Source organism: Panthera leo, chromosome B1 (assembly GCF_018350215.1).
Source record: "Panthera leo isolate Ple1 chromosome B1, P.leo_Ple1_pat1.1, whole genome shotgun sequence".
In the NCBI taxonomy this organism is placed as follows: domain Eukaryota; kingdom Metazoa; phylum Chordata; class Mammalia; order Carnivora; family Felidae; genus Panthera; species Panthera leo.
The window spans coordinates 198,209,833-198,226,646 of NC_056682.1; the positions used below are offsets into that span (position 1 = coordinate 198,209,833).

The 16,814-nt window shown below is 52.2% G+C and overlaps 1 protein-coding gene across 1 annotated transcript in view; it reads right to left on the bottom strand.

The window, feature by feature from the left end:
* OTOP1 (otopetrin 1) overlaps positions 1 to 16,814 on the bottom strand; it is a 35,297-nt gene that overhangs the window by 3,631 nt on the left and 14,852 nt on the right. The window contains exons 3-5 of the mRNA XM_042934063.1: positions 15,675 to 15,733; positions 9,200 to 9,330; positions 4,468 to 5,396 (exon numbers count right to left, since the gene is read on the bottom strand). Coding sequence (XP_042789997.1) covers positions 4,468 to 5,396; positions 9,200 to 9,330; positions 15,675 to 15,733 — 1,119 coding nt within the window. The remainder of the gene's footprint in view (positions 1 to 4,467; positions 5,397 to 9,199; positions 9,331 to 15,674; positions 15,734 to 16,814) is intronic.

Here is a 16,814-nt window from a genome sequence, read left to right on the forward strand (position 1 = left end):
ACCTGCACTGGGGGTCGTTTGTTACACAGCAGTAGGGAACCCAAACATCTGCTTGGATGTCCGCCTGAGGTCGCAGAGGCGCCTTACGAGTGGACGCGTCCGGTACTAAACCCGGGGTCTTCTTTCCACCCCGAGCCCCTCCCGAGCCTGCCGCCCCTTCGGAGTCCCCAGTCTCCATAAATAGTGTCACCGTGTCCCCGGGAACTCGGGTCAGAACCGGGGAGTTGTTCTTGACATCTCTCCCCCCCTTCACACGTTACCACGTGGCTGATATTGGGGGACATTATGCTAAGTGGGACAAGCCAGTCGCAAAGAGACAAACACTCCGTGAACACTCCACTCACATGAACTGCACGGTGTGGTCGAACCCAGAGGTAGGACGGGGTTGCGGGGGGCCGGGGGGTGGCGGTGGGGAACAGGGGCTTGTTTCCCGGTTACAGAATTTCAGTTTCTCAAGGCGAACGGGTTTCAGCGATGGGTGGTGGTGAGGAATGCCCTTCGCACTCCTGGACCGTATGCTCTGGGATGGTTACAACGCGGGCGCCGGGGTGGCTCAGTGGGTTGAGCGTCTGACTCTTCATTTCGGCTCAGGTCGCCATCTCGCGGGTTGTGGGTTTGAGCCCCGTGTCGGGCTCTGCGCTTGACGGTGAGTGTAGAGCCTGCCTGGGATTCTCTCTCCCGCTCTCTCTGCCCCTCCCCCACTCGCTCCCTCTAAATCAATCAATCAATCAATCAACTCTTTAAAAAAATAAAATGTGGGGTGCCTGGGTGGCTCAGTCGGTTGAGCGTCCGACTTCAGCTCAGGTCACGATCTCGTGGTCCGTGAGTTCGAGCCCCGCGTCGGGCTCTGGGCTGATGGCTCGGAGCCTGGAGCCTGCTTCCAATTCTGTGTCTCCCTCTCTCTGCCCCTCCCCCGTCCATGCTCTGTCTCTCTCTGTCTCGAAGATAAATAAACATCAAAAAAAATTTTTTTTAAATAAATAAATAAAATAAAATAAAATGATTAAAATGGTAAATATTATAGTAAACGCTTGTGTTATGTGGTATTGCCTACAATTAAAGGTTCGACTGAGTTAAAGAAAAAGCACGAATCGCATCCTGTCACTACCTTAAAACCCTTCGACGGTTTCCTGCTGCATTCAGGATTCCGTCCTGGCTGCGGCTGTGGCTGCTGAGACCCCGCGTGGTCCACCCTGGAGCCTCTCTCGTGTCCCTCCCTTTGCTCGTCGTGCTCAGCCAGGCGGGTCTCCTTCCCGCGCCAGGAGCACGTCCCGCAAGCCCTACTTGGCCATGCATCCACACGCTCCCCAGGGCCTCCCCATGCCCGTCATTCTGCCCAGACGGTCCCCTCCCCCTTCCCCCCCCTCCCTAAATCCCACCGTCCCGCCCGCCACCCTCGTCTGTCCCCACGGCCGCTGCTGTCCCCACGTGGACGTGCACACCAGCACCTCCGGCTGCGGCCTCTGTTCCCGCACCTGGTCCTGGAGGATGACGAGTCTCACCCTCTGCCAGGGGCTTCACGGCCTCGTGGGATGGACCGCGGGTGCGCGTGTGGCCCGTGGGGCTGCTGAGGGCCCCCCCCGGACATCACCCCGCGATGATTTCTGTCTTCCGGCTCACTCCCCGGTGAACAGAGGCAGGGCCTGGGGACACCGGGGGCGGAGTACGGAGGTGAAGAGATGACACGGGTCCCCCTCCCAGGACAGAGCCCTGAGTCCGGCCGTCAGGTCCCAACGGACCATCAGTTACCATCAGAGTCTACCACGGCCACGCGGTTCTTGGTCGAGCTGGTCCGAAACCACAAGCCAAGCGCCTCACCGGCGGTCAAGCAAAGAACCCGTGCGGAAAGCGGCTTTTCTGAACTTGCTGAAAAGAGAGAGATTCCTACCTCTGGGTGTGTACAAAAACAACACACGTTAGGGGGATTCTGGAACCAACTCTGACTTTGTAAGATCTAAGCTGAGGGCGCCTGGGTGGCTCAGTCCATTAAGAATCCGACCTCGGCTCAGGTCATGATCTCATGGCTCGTGGGTTTGACCCCCGCATCAGGCTCTGCACTGACAGTGTGGAGCCTGCTTCGGATTCTGTGTCTCCCTCTCTCTCTGCCTCTCTCTCTCTCTCTCTCTCTCTCTCTCTTTCCAAAAAGAAAATAAATAAATAAAAACATTAACAAAGAAAGATCTGAGTGGATACATGCCTCTCTGGAATACAAGCCTCACATAAAACGCAGCCCCGCGATAGTCACTAATCTGTCTCTCTCTCTCCCGTTCGGCTCCTTCATTCCCTGCTGTGCCCAGCACAGGCTCCAGAAATGTCTATTCCATGAAAGACGCGGGCCCACATGGACCCGGACTCGCCTGGGACCCCTTCTCCCTTCAGAGCTCCTTGTAACCGTCTGCCGGGCTGGAGGGGGTCCGAGGTCCGGGTGGCCCAAAGCAAGAATCAGATTTGATGGGCAGACACGTGGCCATCTCGGCTTCAGAGGGACCCTCCCAGCGTTGTGGCCCTAGCGTGACATCAAAATGGGCGGTCCCTGGGCACGCCCCCGCTGAAACTAGGCCGAGGAAGCTCGAAAGCCAGGGAGCTGGCGGGGAAACGGCATAGCCCTGGCGGCCTGGAAGCTGGCGGCTGCAGACAGCTGACCGTGACGACAGGCAGGCGCCGTGGGCGGGGCGTCCCCACCCTCCCGCCAGCCACGGTCATTTCGAGGCCCGTGTGGTGCCAGAGGCAGCTGGCCCCTCCCTGTCACCAAGCCCTGCCATCCTACTGTGGATCTCTAGAACGGATCCCAACAAGGCACGGGGCTCTCTCTTCCTTTGTCCTCTCTCCATCCCCGCGGCCACTGCCCTGGGCCAGGGGGCCATCATTTCCCATCTGGGCTGCTTCAGGGCTTCCGTCCAGGTGTCCCCGCCCTTGGGCTCGCCTGTCTCCATCCTTCCCGCACACCGCTGCCAAGGGGATCCATCCAAGACACAAACCGAGAGGGTCCCCTATGGCCCTCAGCACGAGGACCAGACCCGGCCGGGCTGACGAAGCTCCGCTCAAGCCAGACCCACAGGCGAGACCCGCCTTGCTCTTTCCCCCGCCGCGGCTCTCCCCGACGTGTGTGGAATTCATGCTGAACTACTTTGCTGCTCCCCAAGTAGGCCGTGGCGGCTTCCGCCTCCTCTGCGCTCAATGCTTGCCTTGGCCACCTGGTAAACCTCCAACCGTTCCTCAGAACCCGGGCAGCCGAAACGGAGTTACCATACGCCTTCCATGTTGCTACTTGCCATCAGAGGCTGCAGGCTGGAAACCATCCACTTCCCCGGCCTCCCTCGCGGCTAGGGGTGGCCATGGGAAAGCCACTGCCTGGCACTAGTCCTTGCTCGTGTCTCAAGCCCCGATGTGACGCTTGGTGCTGCTGCAGCCACTCTGTGACCGCGTGGCAGTCCACACCACACGAAGCATGGTCGAGTGGAAAGACGGACAGCACCTAGATCCTTGATCAAAGGGCTCAGCTGCCGGACCAACCCCGAATAGCCAACCTTCAGGATTCTCATCTTTAAGACTGAAGAGACTGCTGGCCAAGCTTTCTGTTCTTTGCAGCCAAAAGCTCTCCTAACTGAGTCTGGGCCTCACCTCAAGCATCCCCGACTCACTAAAGTCCCTCCCTGGATCCCTGCTCCCGTTATACTTTGCATATACTCTGTGCCAACACTTGCCCTACTCGCTGTATGTTTTCCTTGTGTCCCTTCCCCCTATACTGTGACCTCTCTGAGGAAGAGGTTATTGGGGAAGGTCATCCGAAAGAAGTGACCGCCGGTCGGCCCCCCGAGCCCTCACAGGCTCCTCATCCACCCCCTCCCTTGTCCTTGGAACGTGGGTTCTCCGTGCCCTTTTTGCTCCCAGAAGCTGCTCCAAGGACACAGCCCTGAAATAATGATGTGGCGTTGAGAACACCTGCACGGCATGCGCGACCGAACCCAGTTAAGCCTCTCTCTGCATATAGACTTCTGCCATCTAGCAGGCAGGTACAGGGACCCCACTCGTCTTGCTGCTGCCCAAGACAAGCCTTGTATGTAAGTTCCCCTCGCCTATTAAAACCGTCACCTACAAAAAATAAAAAAAATAAAAATAAATAAGTAGAAAATAAAACCATCACCTACAAAGCTGGAGTGGCCTCCTTCCGCCTCTCCCTGCCCTCCGTGGGGCAGATCTGTTACAGATCTCCCCCGGGAGGGCTGCTGACCAACAGAGATGGGGGTCTTGTCACCTGCAATCGTTAGCCCCGACCCCAGCCCCTGGCACACGGCAGTGCTCAGTAAGTGGGTTTGTGGAGGGGACGCCTTCATTCCAGCCTCATTTTTTCACCCCACACTTACATCATTTTGATAATAAGCTTCCCTCACTCCTTCTCTGGGCAGGGGGGAAAGAAAAGCAAGGAACATAGATCGTGTTTAAGGTGAATAACTTAATGCACGTTACCGAAATATTGCAGAGGAACAGAAAGGCTGCGATGTTCCTCAAGACGCTTCTCTTGCCGTCGCCCTGCAAGAAACCGGGACGGCAGGCGGGGCCCGGGGTCCCTTCCCGGCTCCCCTCGCCCGCCTCTCCGCCACAGCCTTCTCTCAGACCCGTGTTTCCGTTGGCCGCGCGGAGCATCTCGCCGCCTGGGGAAGCCGCGTCCCCGGCCACAGCCCCGTTCGCGAGGCCGGAAGAGGAGAGGGGCATGGCATTGCCGCTGCAGACGGTGACCATTCGCAGGGTTCTGATGTCCTCAGACAGCGTCTCCGGCTCTCGGTGGATAGACTCAATGATGAAGAGGTTCTGGACGTATTTCTCAACAATCATCAGGACGGAGTAGGGCAGGTTGAACCAGGTGTAGGGGGGGCAGGCTTCGGCACAGAGCACGGCCAAGATGGAACCCCAGGAGATGAGCGAGGAGCTGGAGGCGGTGCCCACCAAGAGGTCGGCATCCAGTTTGCGGGCCGGGCTTCTGGACTCATCCAGCGATTTCTGGTCTATCCTGTAAATCCGGATGCCAAGCAGCCCGGCGGCCCCCATGAGTATCAGCAAGGCGATGGCGTACAGGTAGAACATGATGAGCGCCAACTCGCTCTTGGATTTGGAGCGCCCGATCTGAATCAGATACACCACCACGACCCCGATCGTGGCGGCCAGCACGCTCAGGCCCAGGACCGAGCCCGCCACGACCCCGCGGAACTTGAACCGCACGCTCCGATGCTGGTGGCCGTCAACTTTGCGTCCGATGTTTTTCCACAGGACGTAGAGCATCATGGAAGCCAGGATCTGATACTCTATGTTGAAGGGGTAGAGGTAGTAGATCCCGTGCGAGATGGCCGAGCAGAGCGTCGGGAGCGAGCAGTTACACGGAGGCGTGTGGTCGTCCAAGACTGGGGGCGAGAGAGAATGCACGGGAGGGAGGTTGGCATGTTGAGTGGGCAGGTGGCAGAGAGCATGAGTAAACAGCGTCACTGAGGAGTCACACGCGGGTGTTCCCGTTGAATTAAAGCTTTGTGTGGTGCCTTGTTATCACGTTTAATATCGTGGCTAAATTGACGGCCATGACTACCCCCCAATGAGCACTACCTCCATGAGTCACATTATACCCATCGATCTGTACCTACACCAGCCCTTTTAAATGGTATTATACAAATTTACTGAACATGCAAAGATGTCCACAAGATTTTGCATAAGAGAAGCTCGCTGAGGAGGAGAGAGTATAATTCCATTTTTATAAATTATAGATGTATAGATGATAGACAGACACATAGAAGAAATCTGGAAAGATAGAAGCTAAAATGTCGACAATGGTTATTTCTGGGTGGGAAAGTGGCAGGCAAATGTTTTTTTTCTTTCTGTTTTTCTTTCTGGGTTTTTTTTTTTTTTTTTTCAGTAAAAGAAAGTTCTATTGTGTCTCTTTCCCCCAGCTTCAGGGATTTGTGGAGATATCATTGGCATGTAACACTGTGTAAGTGTAAGATGTCTAGTGTATTACTTTCCTCCAAGTTTTGCTTCCTTGTATCCTCTAAACTTTCTATGTGCATATGATTTACATGTGTGATTTTTAAATTATTTTTTATTTTTATTGACTTTTTTTGAGAGAGAGAAAGAGAGCACACAAGCAGGGGAGGGGCGGAGGGAGAAGGAGAGAGAGAGAATCCCAAGCAGGTTCCACGTCCAGGACAGAGTCCCATACGGGGCTTGAATTTACAACAGTGAGGTCATATCCTGAGCCCAAATCAAGAGTCAGATGCTTAATGGACTGAGCCACCCAGGTGCCCCTAAAATTTTTTTAAGTAACTTTATGAGGGAAAATGCCCCTTCTCCTGAGCAAAGCGTTTCCTCTTGAGAATATTGGATACTAGCACGTGTAGTGTGAGACGGGAACCATCAAACTCCAATGCTTGGCACACGAGTTGGCACCAATTTCCGGAAGGCACTTGGCAATGGTATACAGAGCGATTTCATAACAAGGAGGGCACGTGCTATACATAAATAAGAAAATATGTAACAGAAGCCTTAAAGATGATGCAGCTGTAGTCTCGGACCTAGAATTCCAATCTGTTTTGAGGGACGAGTCAAAAATGTAATCAAAGCCAAAAAGTGTAATCAAAGCATTAGGTAAAACCGTGTGTGTGTGTGCGTGTGTGTGTGTGTGCGTGCGCGCACTGGAGAGAGAAAAAGAGAAACATTTCAGTGTCCAACAATTTAGAAACTGTTAAGCGAATTTTGATACATTCATACAATGGAATAGAAGGCTGCCATTAAAAATTATAATGAAGTTGTGTTTTAATGGTACAGGAAAGTGATCATGTTACATAACAATGGAAACAAGTAAGAATAAAATGTATACACAGCATTTTTAAAATGCGTGTCACAAGGGGGCACCCGGGTGGCTCAGTTGGTTAAGTGTGCAACTCTTAATATCGGCTTGGGTCATGATCTCATGGTCATGGGATCGAGCCCCACGTCGGGCTCCAAGCTGACAACACGGAGCCTGCTTAGGATTCTCTCTCTCTCTCCCTCTGCCCCTCCTCTGCTTGTGTGCGTGCACTCTCTCTCTCTCTCTCTCTTTCTCAAAATAAATAAATTAATTAAATGAAAAAAATAAATACATATCACAGCTCAGCACTCAGTTATGAAATCAATTTAGTGGGTAGCTGCCAATGTATTTTTTAAACAGAAAGGACTTGTCATGGAATAGAATGGAATGGAATGGTACCAGATAGAAATTTGAAAGTGTCTCCGATACAGCAAGGTTATTATTTCGTGGTATATGTGTCCACACGTACAGGTGTGCACTTGAGCTACCGTGCAAGTTCTATTTCTTATTGTAGGCTGTAGTCAAAAAAATAAAAAGATTGAATATATACACTATGGCCTTAACTACAGATAAAGAAATAGGACACGACAAAGAAATAACCTGATATTAACAGCACGTAACTGCATTTCTGGGTAGGTGCTTCTGTAGGGTTTTTTTTTCCTTTACACTTTGTCACTGCCTTAATGCGTGACTTGTAGAGACCAGTTATAAAATCACATGGAAAGCCTGTGGCAGCACAAATCACCTTCACTTTTGCAGAACCCTGCACTTTTCACCGCACAACCGGTTTCCCACCTCTCGTAACCCAAGGCGCTCCTGTGCAAAATCAGGGGAAGAAATCAAGGAGAAAGGTTCAGATCAATGGAATGTGAGAGCTGACAGAGTCTTTTCTTTGTAGATCAATCTAATTCCATCTTTCCACAGAGGTTCCTGGAGCCAGATCAGATCCGGGTTTCATCATTTACTTGCTGTGTGGACTTGGGCTAGTTACTTAACTTCTCTGTGGTTTGATGTTTTCATCCGTATGGTAAGGTCAACACTGACTACCCCACGGTGTTTTGAGAATTAAATGAGCCGCACGAAGGGACTAGAACAGCGTGCCAGGCCCTCAGCAAACACTTGGGAAGTTTGCTTTGTTTTCATTGCTATCACTGACACCAATGAGGAAACGAGAGTTGACGAGAGAGAAGGACTTTCCCAAGAGTCGGCTGCCGGTGGAGAGCGGGGGTTGGGGGTTGGGGCAACAGCGTGTGCCCTGACTTCACCATCCCCACCCCACTGGTAAGGAAGCAGGGTTTTTTTTTAAGTTTACTTATTTATTTTGAGAGAGAGAGCAAGTGAGTGAAGGAGGGGCAGAGAGGGAGAGAGAGAGAATCCCAAGCAGGCTCCACACTGTCAGTGCAGAGCCCGATGTGGGGCTCGAACTCACACACCGTCAAATCGTGACCTGAGCCGAGATCAAGAGTCACCTGCTTAACCAACTGAGCCACCCAGGTGTCCCTGGTAAGAAAGCTGTTCTAAAGTCGCCCTGGGCGACGGGCCTGGGGTCATACAGTGAGTGTACCTGAGTAATACATTAAAGCTAAAAGGACTCCCTGAAAGAACCTGGTTCAGGTCCCCTCACTTTATGAACGAGAAAAGGGAGGCCCAGAGACGTTGAATGGTTACCAAAAGTCACACAGCCAGGACGTGATGAGAACATCCCCAAATCTAGGCTCTCCGGTTCCCAGCACATTTCCGCCCTGCACATTCCTCTCAGCCCCACTGTTCTAATAGAGAAGCGACAGGTCATAGACGCGAAAGAACTTTGGAAGGAGGTGTGGCGGGCTCTCAAACAGGAGCAGGGTGGGGGTGGGGGGTGGGGATAAGGATGGGCCATAGGTGCAAGCCGGAGAGAGTAAAAAAAAAAAAAAAAAAAACCACTTCAAATGAACTCAAACCAATTAACGACAACCCTGAGACCTCTCTGGGTATTTCAAAGCTATACTTTTAGTAGAAAGAACGGGTAATAGAGACTTAATTAAAAACACAATGACTGCCAATCTTCCCTAGCTGTAGACAAAGACATTCACTTCCATACCAAACTGTACCGTGAGAAATGGTACCCTAAATGATAACCCTTGGGTCCGGCAAGTCCCTGAGTCACTGAGGAAACCGTTAATTACCCTCAGCACGTCCTACTTACGTAACCAGAACGAGGGACTCAGGAGGTTTTGAAAGACTTTCAACAACAGATGATTGTCTGGCCAACGTTGAGGTGGAAGGACCCTGCAGTTCTTTGGAACCTGCCTCTCCGACTCTGAACACTTCTGGTCTCTGCGGCCTTCTAAGAGGTTCCAGCACGGGGACGGGACAACTCTTATCACTCACCTATTGTGACGTTCCCGAAGCCCAGCGTGATGAGACGTTCCTTATGTTCATTAAGTTGGTGCTTTGACTCATTCAGGACACCATTGGTCCACAGAAGCAGGTTAGTGAACACTGAGTGGATGACCCCAAACCTGAAAAACACAAGGACTCAGTTACTGAGCCGCCCTGGGAAGCTCCGAGCCCCATGGGGTGAGATGGAGACATTGTGCACACACACTCCCACATGCACGCACACACACGCACGTGCCTCCTTCTTCGCCGAGAGTCTGGTTTTGCCAGGCAGTTCAGACCTTAGGTGGGTCCCTATCTGGGGAGAGGCAGTTCCGTGGGAACTTGCAAAACCGGTCTTGGCATTCTGCCTTAATCTTGAACCTGCCAATACTCAGCTCATTGTCGATGGGACAAGAAGAAACTGGGATCCAGTCATGGAAGCTTACTGAAAGCAGGCACCAACCCCACCACAGCCCGAACCCTTTCTCCCAGAAGGGGAAAGAACCATCACGGAAAGATGAAGGGCTACACTGGAAATGTGGAGGGTTGGGCACGCCCTCACTGTTGGCTGGCCAACCCAATGGTCCTCATCCACCCCCTCTGTCTTGCCACTTACCTCGAAAGAAACTGAATCAACAATAGCCAAATATGGAAAGAGCCCAAGTGTCCATCAACTGATGAATGGATAAAGATGTGATGTGTATACATACGTATACACATACATTGTGTATACACACACACACACACACACACACACACACACCACGGAATACTACTCAGCAATGAAAAAGAATGAAATCTTTGCAACAGGGTGGATGGAACTAGAGGGTATGATGCTAAGTGAAATAAGCCAGTCAGAAAAAGGTATCATACATTTTCACTTGTATGTGGAATTTGAGAAACTTCACAGAAGACCATAGGGGAAGGGAAAGAAAAATAAGTTACAAACAGAGAGGGAGGCAAACCATAAGAAATTTTTAAATGAAGAGAAAAAAACGAAGGGTGGAAGGTGTCGGGGGGTGGGGGGCGGGGAAAATGGGTGATGGGCATTGAAGAGGGCACTTGTTGGGATGCATACTGGGTATTGTATGTAAGTGATGAATCATGGGAATCTACTCCTGAAGACGACTACACTGTATACACTATTTGTTAGCTGACATGACAATAAACAATTAAAAAAAAAAAAAAAAGAAACTGAAACAAGTCAGAGACTCGCTGTCTGGTCTCCCCTGCAGCCTGGCATGGCCACTCTGGCCAGTGGGATGTGAAGTCAAGTCTACTGGGCACTCCCAAAAGCTTCTGATTTTGTGATGAAAAGGATGAGAATAAAAAAGCCTATGTACTGTCCTTCCCCCCCCCTTTGTTTCCAGCTTTGAATACAGACATGAAGGCTGGAGTTGTGGCAGCCACGTTGTGACCATGAAGCAACCAGTATGGGATGAAATGGTAACCCACTAAGAAGGGCAGAGTGAAAGCATACACTTGTCCACCATCTGCCCAGAGGAAAACTGGTATGACTGGGTCCTCAACCCTGACCTTTCCTCTCCTCTGAGTTTTAACCCCAGCTGCCCCCTCGGGGCCTCCCACAAGTGACCACAAGCCAGACTTTCCTCATTCGAACCCTGGCTTCCTGGAGCAGCTGTATAACATCCAGGCACAAGAGGAGAAGGAAACAGGTGTGTGCCCATCTGCTTGCCCCTGTGCTCGCCCAGCAGCTATAGACTGTGGCCAGCTCACCCCGGGGCCCGGCACAAATGCAGACAATGCTGTTTGCCTCAGGCCGACTGCCTTTTCTTCTACTTACAATGCACACGGCTCCTTTTCTTCTCTTCTTTCCTGGTGCACAGGGCACCGTCCAATCCCAGGCCCGCTGAGCCCGATGAGATAATGCCTATGTCACTGCAGCTGCAGACGGTCTCCGACCTGGAAACTGTCCTACAAACTAAGGGCGGAGGCTTCCTCATGCCAGGCCGCCTTGTTCATACTTGGGTCTGATGGCCCCAGACCACAACAAACACAAGGCCTCCGGGGGCCACTTCTGACCTCAGTTTATGCTTTCAGCTCTGCTCGCACAGCTACCGTACCTCCAAACCCCACCCTTGGGAAGAGAAATGGACCCAAACAAGTTAAGGGGAATTCTTAGATCGGAGAAAAGTCCCAGGACATACAAAAAGCATGGGGCCGTGGAATCCTGGCTCAAAAGACCAGAAAACAAACGAACAAACAAACAAACAAAAATGACAGCAGGTCTGGGAGTGGTAAGTTCTGAAGCCTTCAGGGCCTGGCAGGAAACGTCAACGAATGGAGCAGGTCTGGGGTCCATTAGGGAGCGGTGGGGACTGTAGCAAACTGAGGCTACACCCCCCACTCAGCTCTGGCCCTCTGCTGCACGTGCGTTTGGGACGGCCAAATCTTCCAGTTTTGCTAGAGAAGTCGAAACCCAAAACCTAAAGGTGGGGAGTACCTCAAAAATGTTTAACACTTGTCTCTACAAACAGAACAGGCCAAATCAAGCTCTGTGTGTTATCTCATTCAAGCCTCTCGCTGTCCAGGTTAGGAAAGGGGCCACGAGACGGGGAGAGACTTGCGTCCAAACACCCAGCAAGGAGGTGGGCACGGAGTTGTGTGTCCCATCCCTTGGAGTTCCCTCAGATGACAGACCCTGGTTGCCAAACGTCTGGGTGCCTGGCCTCAAGCCGTCCCGTCCAAAAACTGAGAGTGCAAGGCACGGATGTGAGCCACACGTAGAATTTCAGATTTTCCTGTAGCCACGTTTTTAAAAAGCGGTAAGAAAAAAAGAAAAAAAAAAGGAACAGGTGAAAATAGTTTGCATCATTTTCTCTTAAACCCGATCTAATCTGCTATGACGTCAACATAGAATCAACAGCAACAAAAATTATCCCTGAGATCTTCTGTACTCGGTTTGTCGCCCGAGGCTCCGAAACGTGACGTGTGTTAGACGCTTCCCGCACGTCTCGGTTAGAAGTAGCCGCAGCTCAAGTGCTCAGTAGCCCCGTGCGGCTGGTGGCTGCCTTACCGGGCAGGGCAGATGCCCGAGCAGAGTGAAAGACCCTTTTCCGCCTGGAGGGGAATGGGCCCGAATGTCCCGAGGCTGTGATTGCATGAGTGACATTAGAAAGAGAAAGACTCGGGGCGCCTGGGTGGTGCAGTCGGTTAAGCGGCCGACTTCGGCTCAGGTCATGATCTCGCGGTCCGTGAGTTCGAGCCCCGCGTCGGACTCTGTGCTGACAGCTCAGAGCCTGGAGCCTGTTTCAGATTCCATGTCTCCCTCTCTCTGACCCTCCCCCGTTCATGCTCTGTCTCTCTCTGTCTCAAAAATAAATAAACGTTAAAAAAAAAATTAAAAAAAAAAAAAGAAAGAAAGAGAAAGACTCCGCCTGCAAAGCCAGGAGGCCACTGCAGTCACCAGGATTTACGGCCAACAATCAGAGCCCCCCAGCTGTGCACAGGCAAGTGTCTTGACCTTGGGCGCTTTGCTTCATTTCTTTGAACCTCGGTTTCCTCATCTGCTGAGTGGGGGCTGGTGATCGTATGGCCCCTAAGTGGCAGGGCTAACGTGGGAGAAGTCCTCGTGAGGAACACGCCTCAGAGAAAGTGCTTTATGCGTGAGCAAGCCCACCCCACTCAGCCAGGAGTCTCTGGGGGTAGACGAGATGTTCCATACACATCTGTTGAAAACCGCTCACCCTTTACCCCCAACGATTCTACTTCTAGGAACTTACCCCAAGCAAATCATCAGATTTGGTCAAACACCAAAGATGTTTGACCGAGGACGTTCATCACAGTACGACTTATAACAGCAACAAAACTTTCAGAAAGATTGGGTGCTGTGGACTGGCTTGTGTCTCCTCAAAATTCTTCCGTTAAAGCCCTAACCCCGCAGCGCGACTGTATTTGGAAATGGGGCCTCTAAGGAGGTCATCAAGATTCAGCGAGGTCATAATGGCGGGGTCCCGGTCGAATAGGACTGGTGTCCTCAGAAGCAGAGGAAGAGAGAGCAGAGCTCTCTCTCCGCGAGCGCAGAGGAAAGGCCACGTGAGGCCACAGCACACAGCTGCGGGCAGGCCTCCAAACCCAGCCCTGCTGTCACCTTGACCTTGGGCTTCCAGCCTCCAGAACCACGAGGACCGTCCGCTTCTGTTGTTTCTGCCGCCCAGCGTGTGGCATTCTGTCGCCACAGCCCGAGCAGAGTAACACAAGAGGGCGGCTGGTTAGACTAACTGCGGCAGTGACCCGCGGGGCGGTCAGGAAAGGTCGTGGTGCAGACGAACGCCGACCGGAGGAAATGCCAACGATAAAATGGAAAGACCAAACACAGCAGGAAGAGCAGGGCCGTGATCGTAAGTAGAAAACGGAGATGCACCCGGGTGGCTCAGTCAGTGAAGCGTCCGACTCCTGCTTTCGGCTCAGGTCATGATCCCAGGGTGGTGGGTTTGAGCCCCACGTCGGGCTCTGCACTGAGCACAGAGCCTGCTTGAGACTCTCTCTCTCCCTCTCTCCTGCCCCTTCCCTGCTCTCTCTCTCTCTCTCTCTCTAAAAAATAAAAAAAAAAAAAAAATTAAAAAGAAAAAAGGAATGAAAACTGTATTCATGGAAAAACTGGCAGGAAGCAGCCCGCAATGTTAACGGTAGTTACCGCTGGGTGGGGGGCGTCTCAGCCAGCTGGGGCTGCCGTAACAAAACGCTCCATTCTTTCTCACGGTTCTGCAGACAGGAAGTCACAGGTCAAGGTGCCAGCACGGTTGGTTTTGGTGGGAGCTCTCCCGTGGCCTCTCTTCTGGGTGTGCAGAGAGGGAGAGACGGAGACCTCTGGTGTCTCTTCCTCTAAGGGCACCAATCCCATGATGGGGGACCCCACCAAGCACATCATCTAAACCTAACTACCCTCCAAACGCCCTGCCTCCAAAGACCATCACCTTGAAGGTTAAGGCTTCGGCATGTGAATTTCGGGGAAACACATTCAGCCCACAAAAGTGGCATTAAGGTGATTCTTAGGTCCTATTGTACCCTTGCAATCTTATCAGTTAAAAAGTACAATCCTTAAAAAGCGTCTGTGGGAGGAGGAGCGAAGGATCCACCTGTTTCTTGCTCCCCGGCATGCAAAGTGGGACAACTCGGGACAGAAATCCCAGGCCTGCCACTTGCACTCTGGAGACACGGGGTAAGTCCCCTAATCTGCTGGGACCTGTGGGCCGCACCCCTTCAAAGCAGGGAAGCGTGGTTCCCATGAGTTACCCTTACAGAGCCCGCGTGCAGATCAAATGTGAGAAAGGGGCCATTAAAGTGCTCTTTGCTGGGTTCTCGGGGCTCAGAACTCATTTGTCCCTGGTTTGTCCATTTCTCTCCACTGGGAGACCACTCAGGGCCACAGAGGATAGCACGGGCTGCCAGGGCACAGCCCCCGGGACATCCCACCAGGTGCCTGGGGTACCTCGGCCCAACATCCCCGCATATCCCCGACAGTGTCTGGCCGTGGACCCTACACACAGTAGCAGCTCATTAAATGCTTCACTGCCTGTTGAGGCTGATCCTTTCTGCATGGCGGGATTGGGGAAAGCTATTTCTATTTCAATAGGCTATCAAAATGGTTCTATCCAGGGGTCATCCATAAATCCTTTCCTAAATTTTTTAATGTTTATTTGTTTATTTTGAGAGAGAGAGAGAGAGAAAACACGAGCAAGGGGAGGGGCAGAGAGAGAGGGAGGGAAAGAGAGAGAAAGAACCCCATGCAGATTCCACACTGCTGACCCGGGCCCCAACCCACAAACGGCAAGATCATGACTGAAGCCGAAATCAAGAGTCTGATGCTTAACCGGCTGAGCCACCCAGACGCCCCCATAAATCAATCTTTTAAATATCTGTTGTCATTTCAAATGGTACTGGGGGAGTTTTCTGTTTCTCATGATCTGATAAGAGATCTTTCTATGAAACAAATGCTGATTCTTTGAGTCGGTGGTATGTGGGCACCCAGGGCTTTCTTACGTGATGGTAACACCTTCCACCTAGTTAATTCACTCCCTATCCTATGGATTCTTTCCCTTGATTCTCACAATCACTCGAGAGAAAGGTGACAGAGAGAATGACAGACCCCACGCTTACTGAGCACTTGTTACGCACCAGGCACGTGGTTTATGTCAATCACTTCATTCAGTCCTCAGAGGCTGGCCCTCCTCTCATCCCCATTTGCAGATGAGGAAAACCGAGGATCATAAAGGAAAATGGCACCGACAGCAGAGTCGGAATTCGAACCCACATGGTCCTACTCCCAGGGCCGTCCGTCCCCAGGAAGAGGCGGATGGCGGAGGGCCTCCTCCCCAGGCCAAGAGCGCGGGCTTTGCTCGTCGGGATGGAAGGGAGAGTTGGTCTCCCATTTAAAACCCAAGCGCGATGGCAGTGATGAGTCTGTGCGTTCCAAACGAACACCAAGTTCAACTGCTTTACTAGCAGTTCCCACGCTTTTTACCTTTCCAGGGTTTTGAAAGACTGGATGATATCCTTGGCATGCCCCCAAAGAAAATACACCTAGGAAATAAAGGAAGAAAAGAAAGATGCGTCAGGGAAAACCACTGTCATGTTCACATACTGAGAAGCTTTGAAACGCACAGAAGCGGAGCGGGGAGATGCTGGGACGTCCGTGAACTCCCATCCCAAGGGTCCCAAGGATGGAAAGTCACCAAGGCCCTCTCAGGCGGCAGTGCCACCCCCGCCTCCAGTGGGGACCGCGCTCCAGAGGCGAGACTCCAGGTGTGCGAGAAAGGTGTCGAAGACAGGTTGAGGCTCTCAGCAGGGATGGGGCTTGGGGAGTCGCTGCCTGCCTGTCACGATCCCCGTCACCCCGATTCTATCACCCGTGTTAGGCTTCCTCCGAGAAACACCCAACAAACAGTTCCTACACCAGTGGCCAAATGTTGAGGGCTTTAAAAAAAAAAAAAAAAAACTTTCAGGGCGCCTGGGTGGCTCAGTCGGTTGGGCGTCCAACTTCGGCTCGGGTCATGATCTCGCGGTCCGTGAGTTCGAGCCCTGCGTCGGGGTGCTGATGGCTCAGAGCCTGGAGCCTGCTTCGGATTCTGTGTCTCCCTCTCTCTCTGCCCCTCCCCTGCTCATGCTCTGTCTCTCTCTATCTCAAAAAAAAACCCAAAAAAACACGCACACATTAAAAAAAATTTTTTTAATTTTTTTAAAAAAATACTTTCTTTTAAATGTTTTATTTATTTTTTTTTTTTTGAGGGAAAGTGTGCGAGTGGAGGAGGGGCAGAGAGAGACGGGGACAGAGGATCAGAAGTGGGCTCCACGTTGCCAGTGGTGAGCCCAGTGAGGGGCTTGAACTCACAAATCGTGATATCATGACCTGAGCCGAAGTCGGTCGACTGAGCCACCAGGCGCCCCCTAGCGCTTTAATGAGGGACCAGATGGACGAGACGTCCTTCACCTCTGTTACAGGTGCCACCAGGACGCTGGCCACAGGGAGGGGGAGGGCTGACGGGGCGGCTGGGGTGGGACCTGCGTGCAAGCCGGGGAACCATTTCTGCGTTTGCCTTTCCATGAACGGGAAGGATAACTGGACCCACGTCGGGGGGTCTCGTGATCAAACAAGATATCCGTG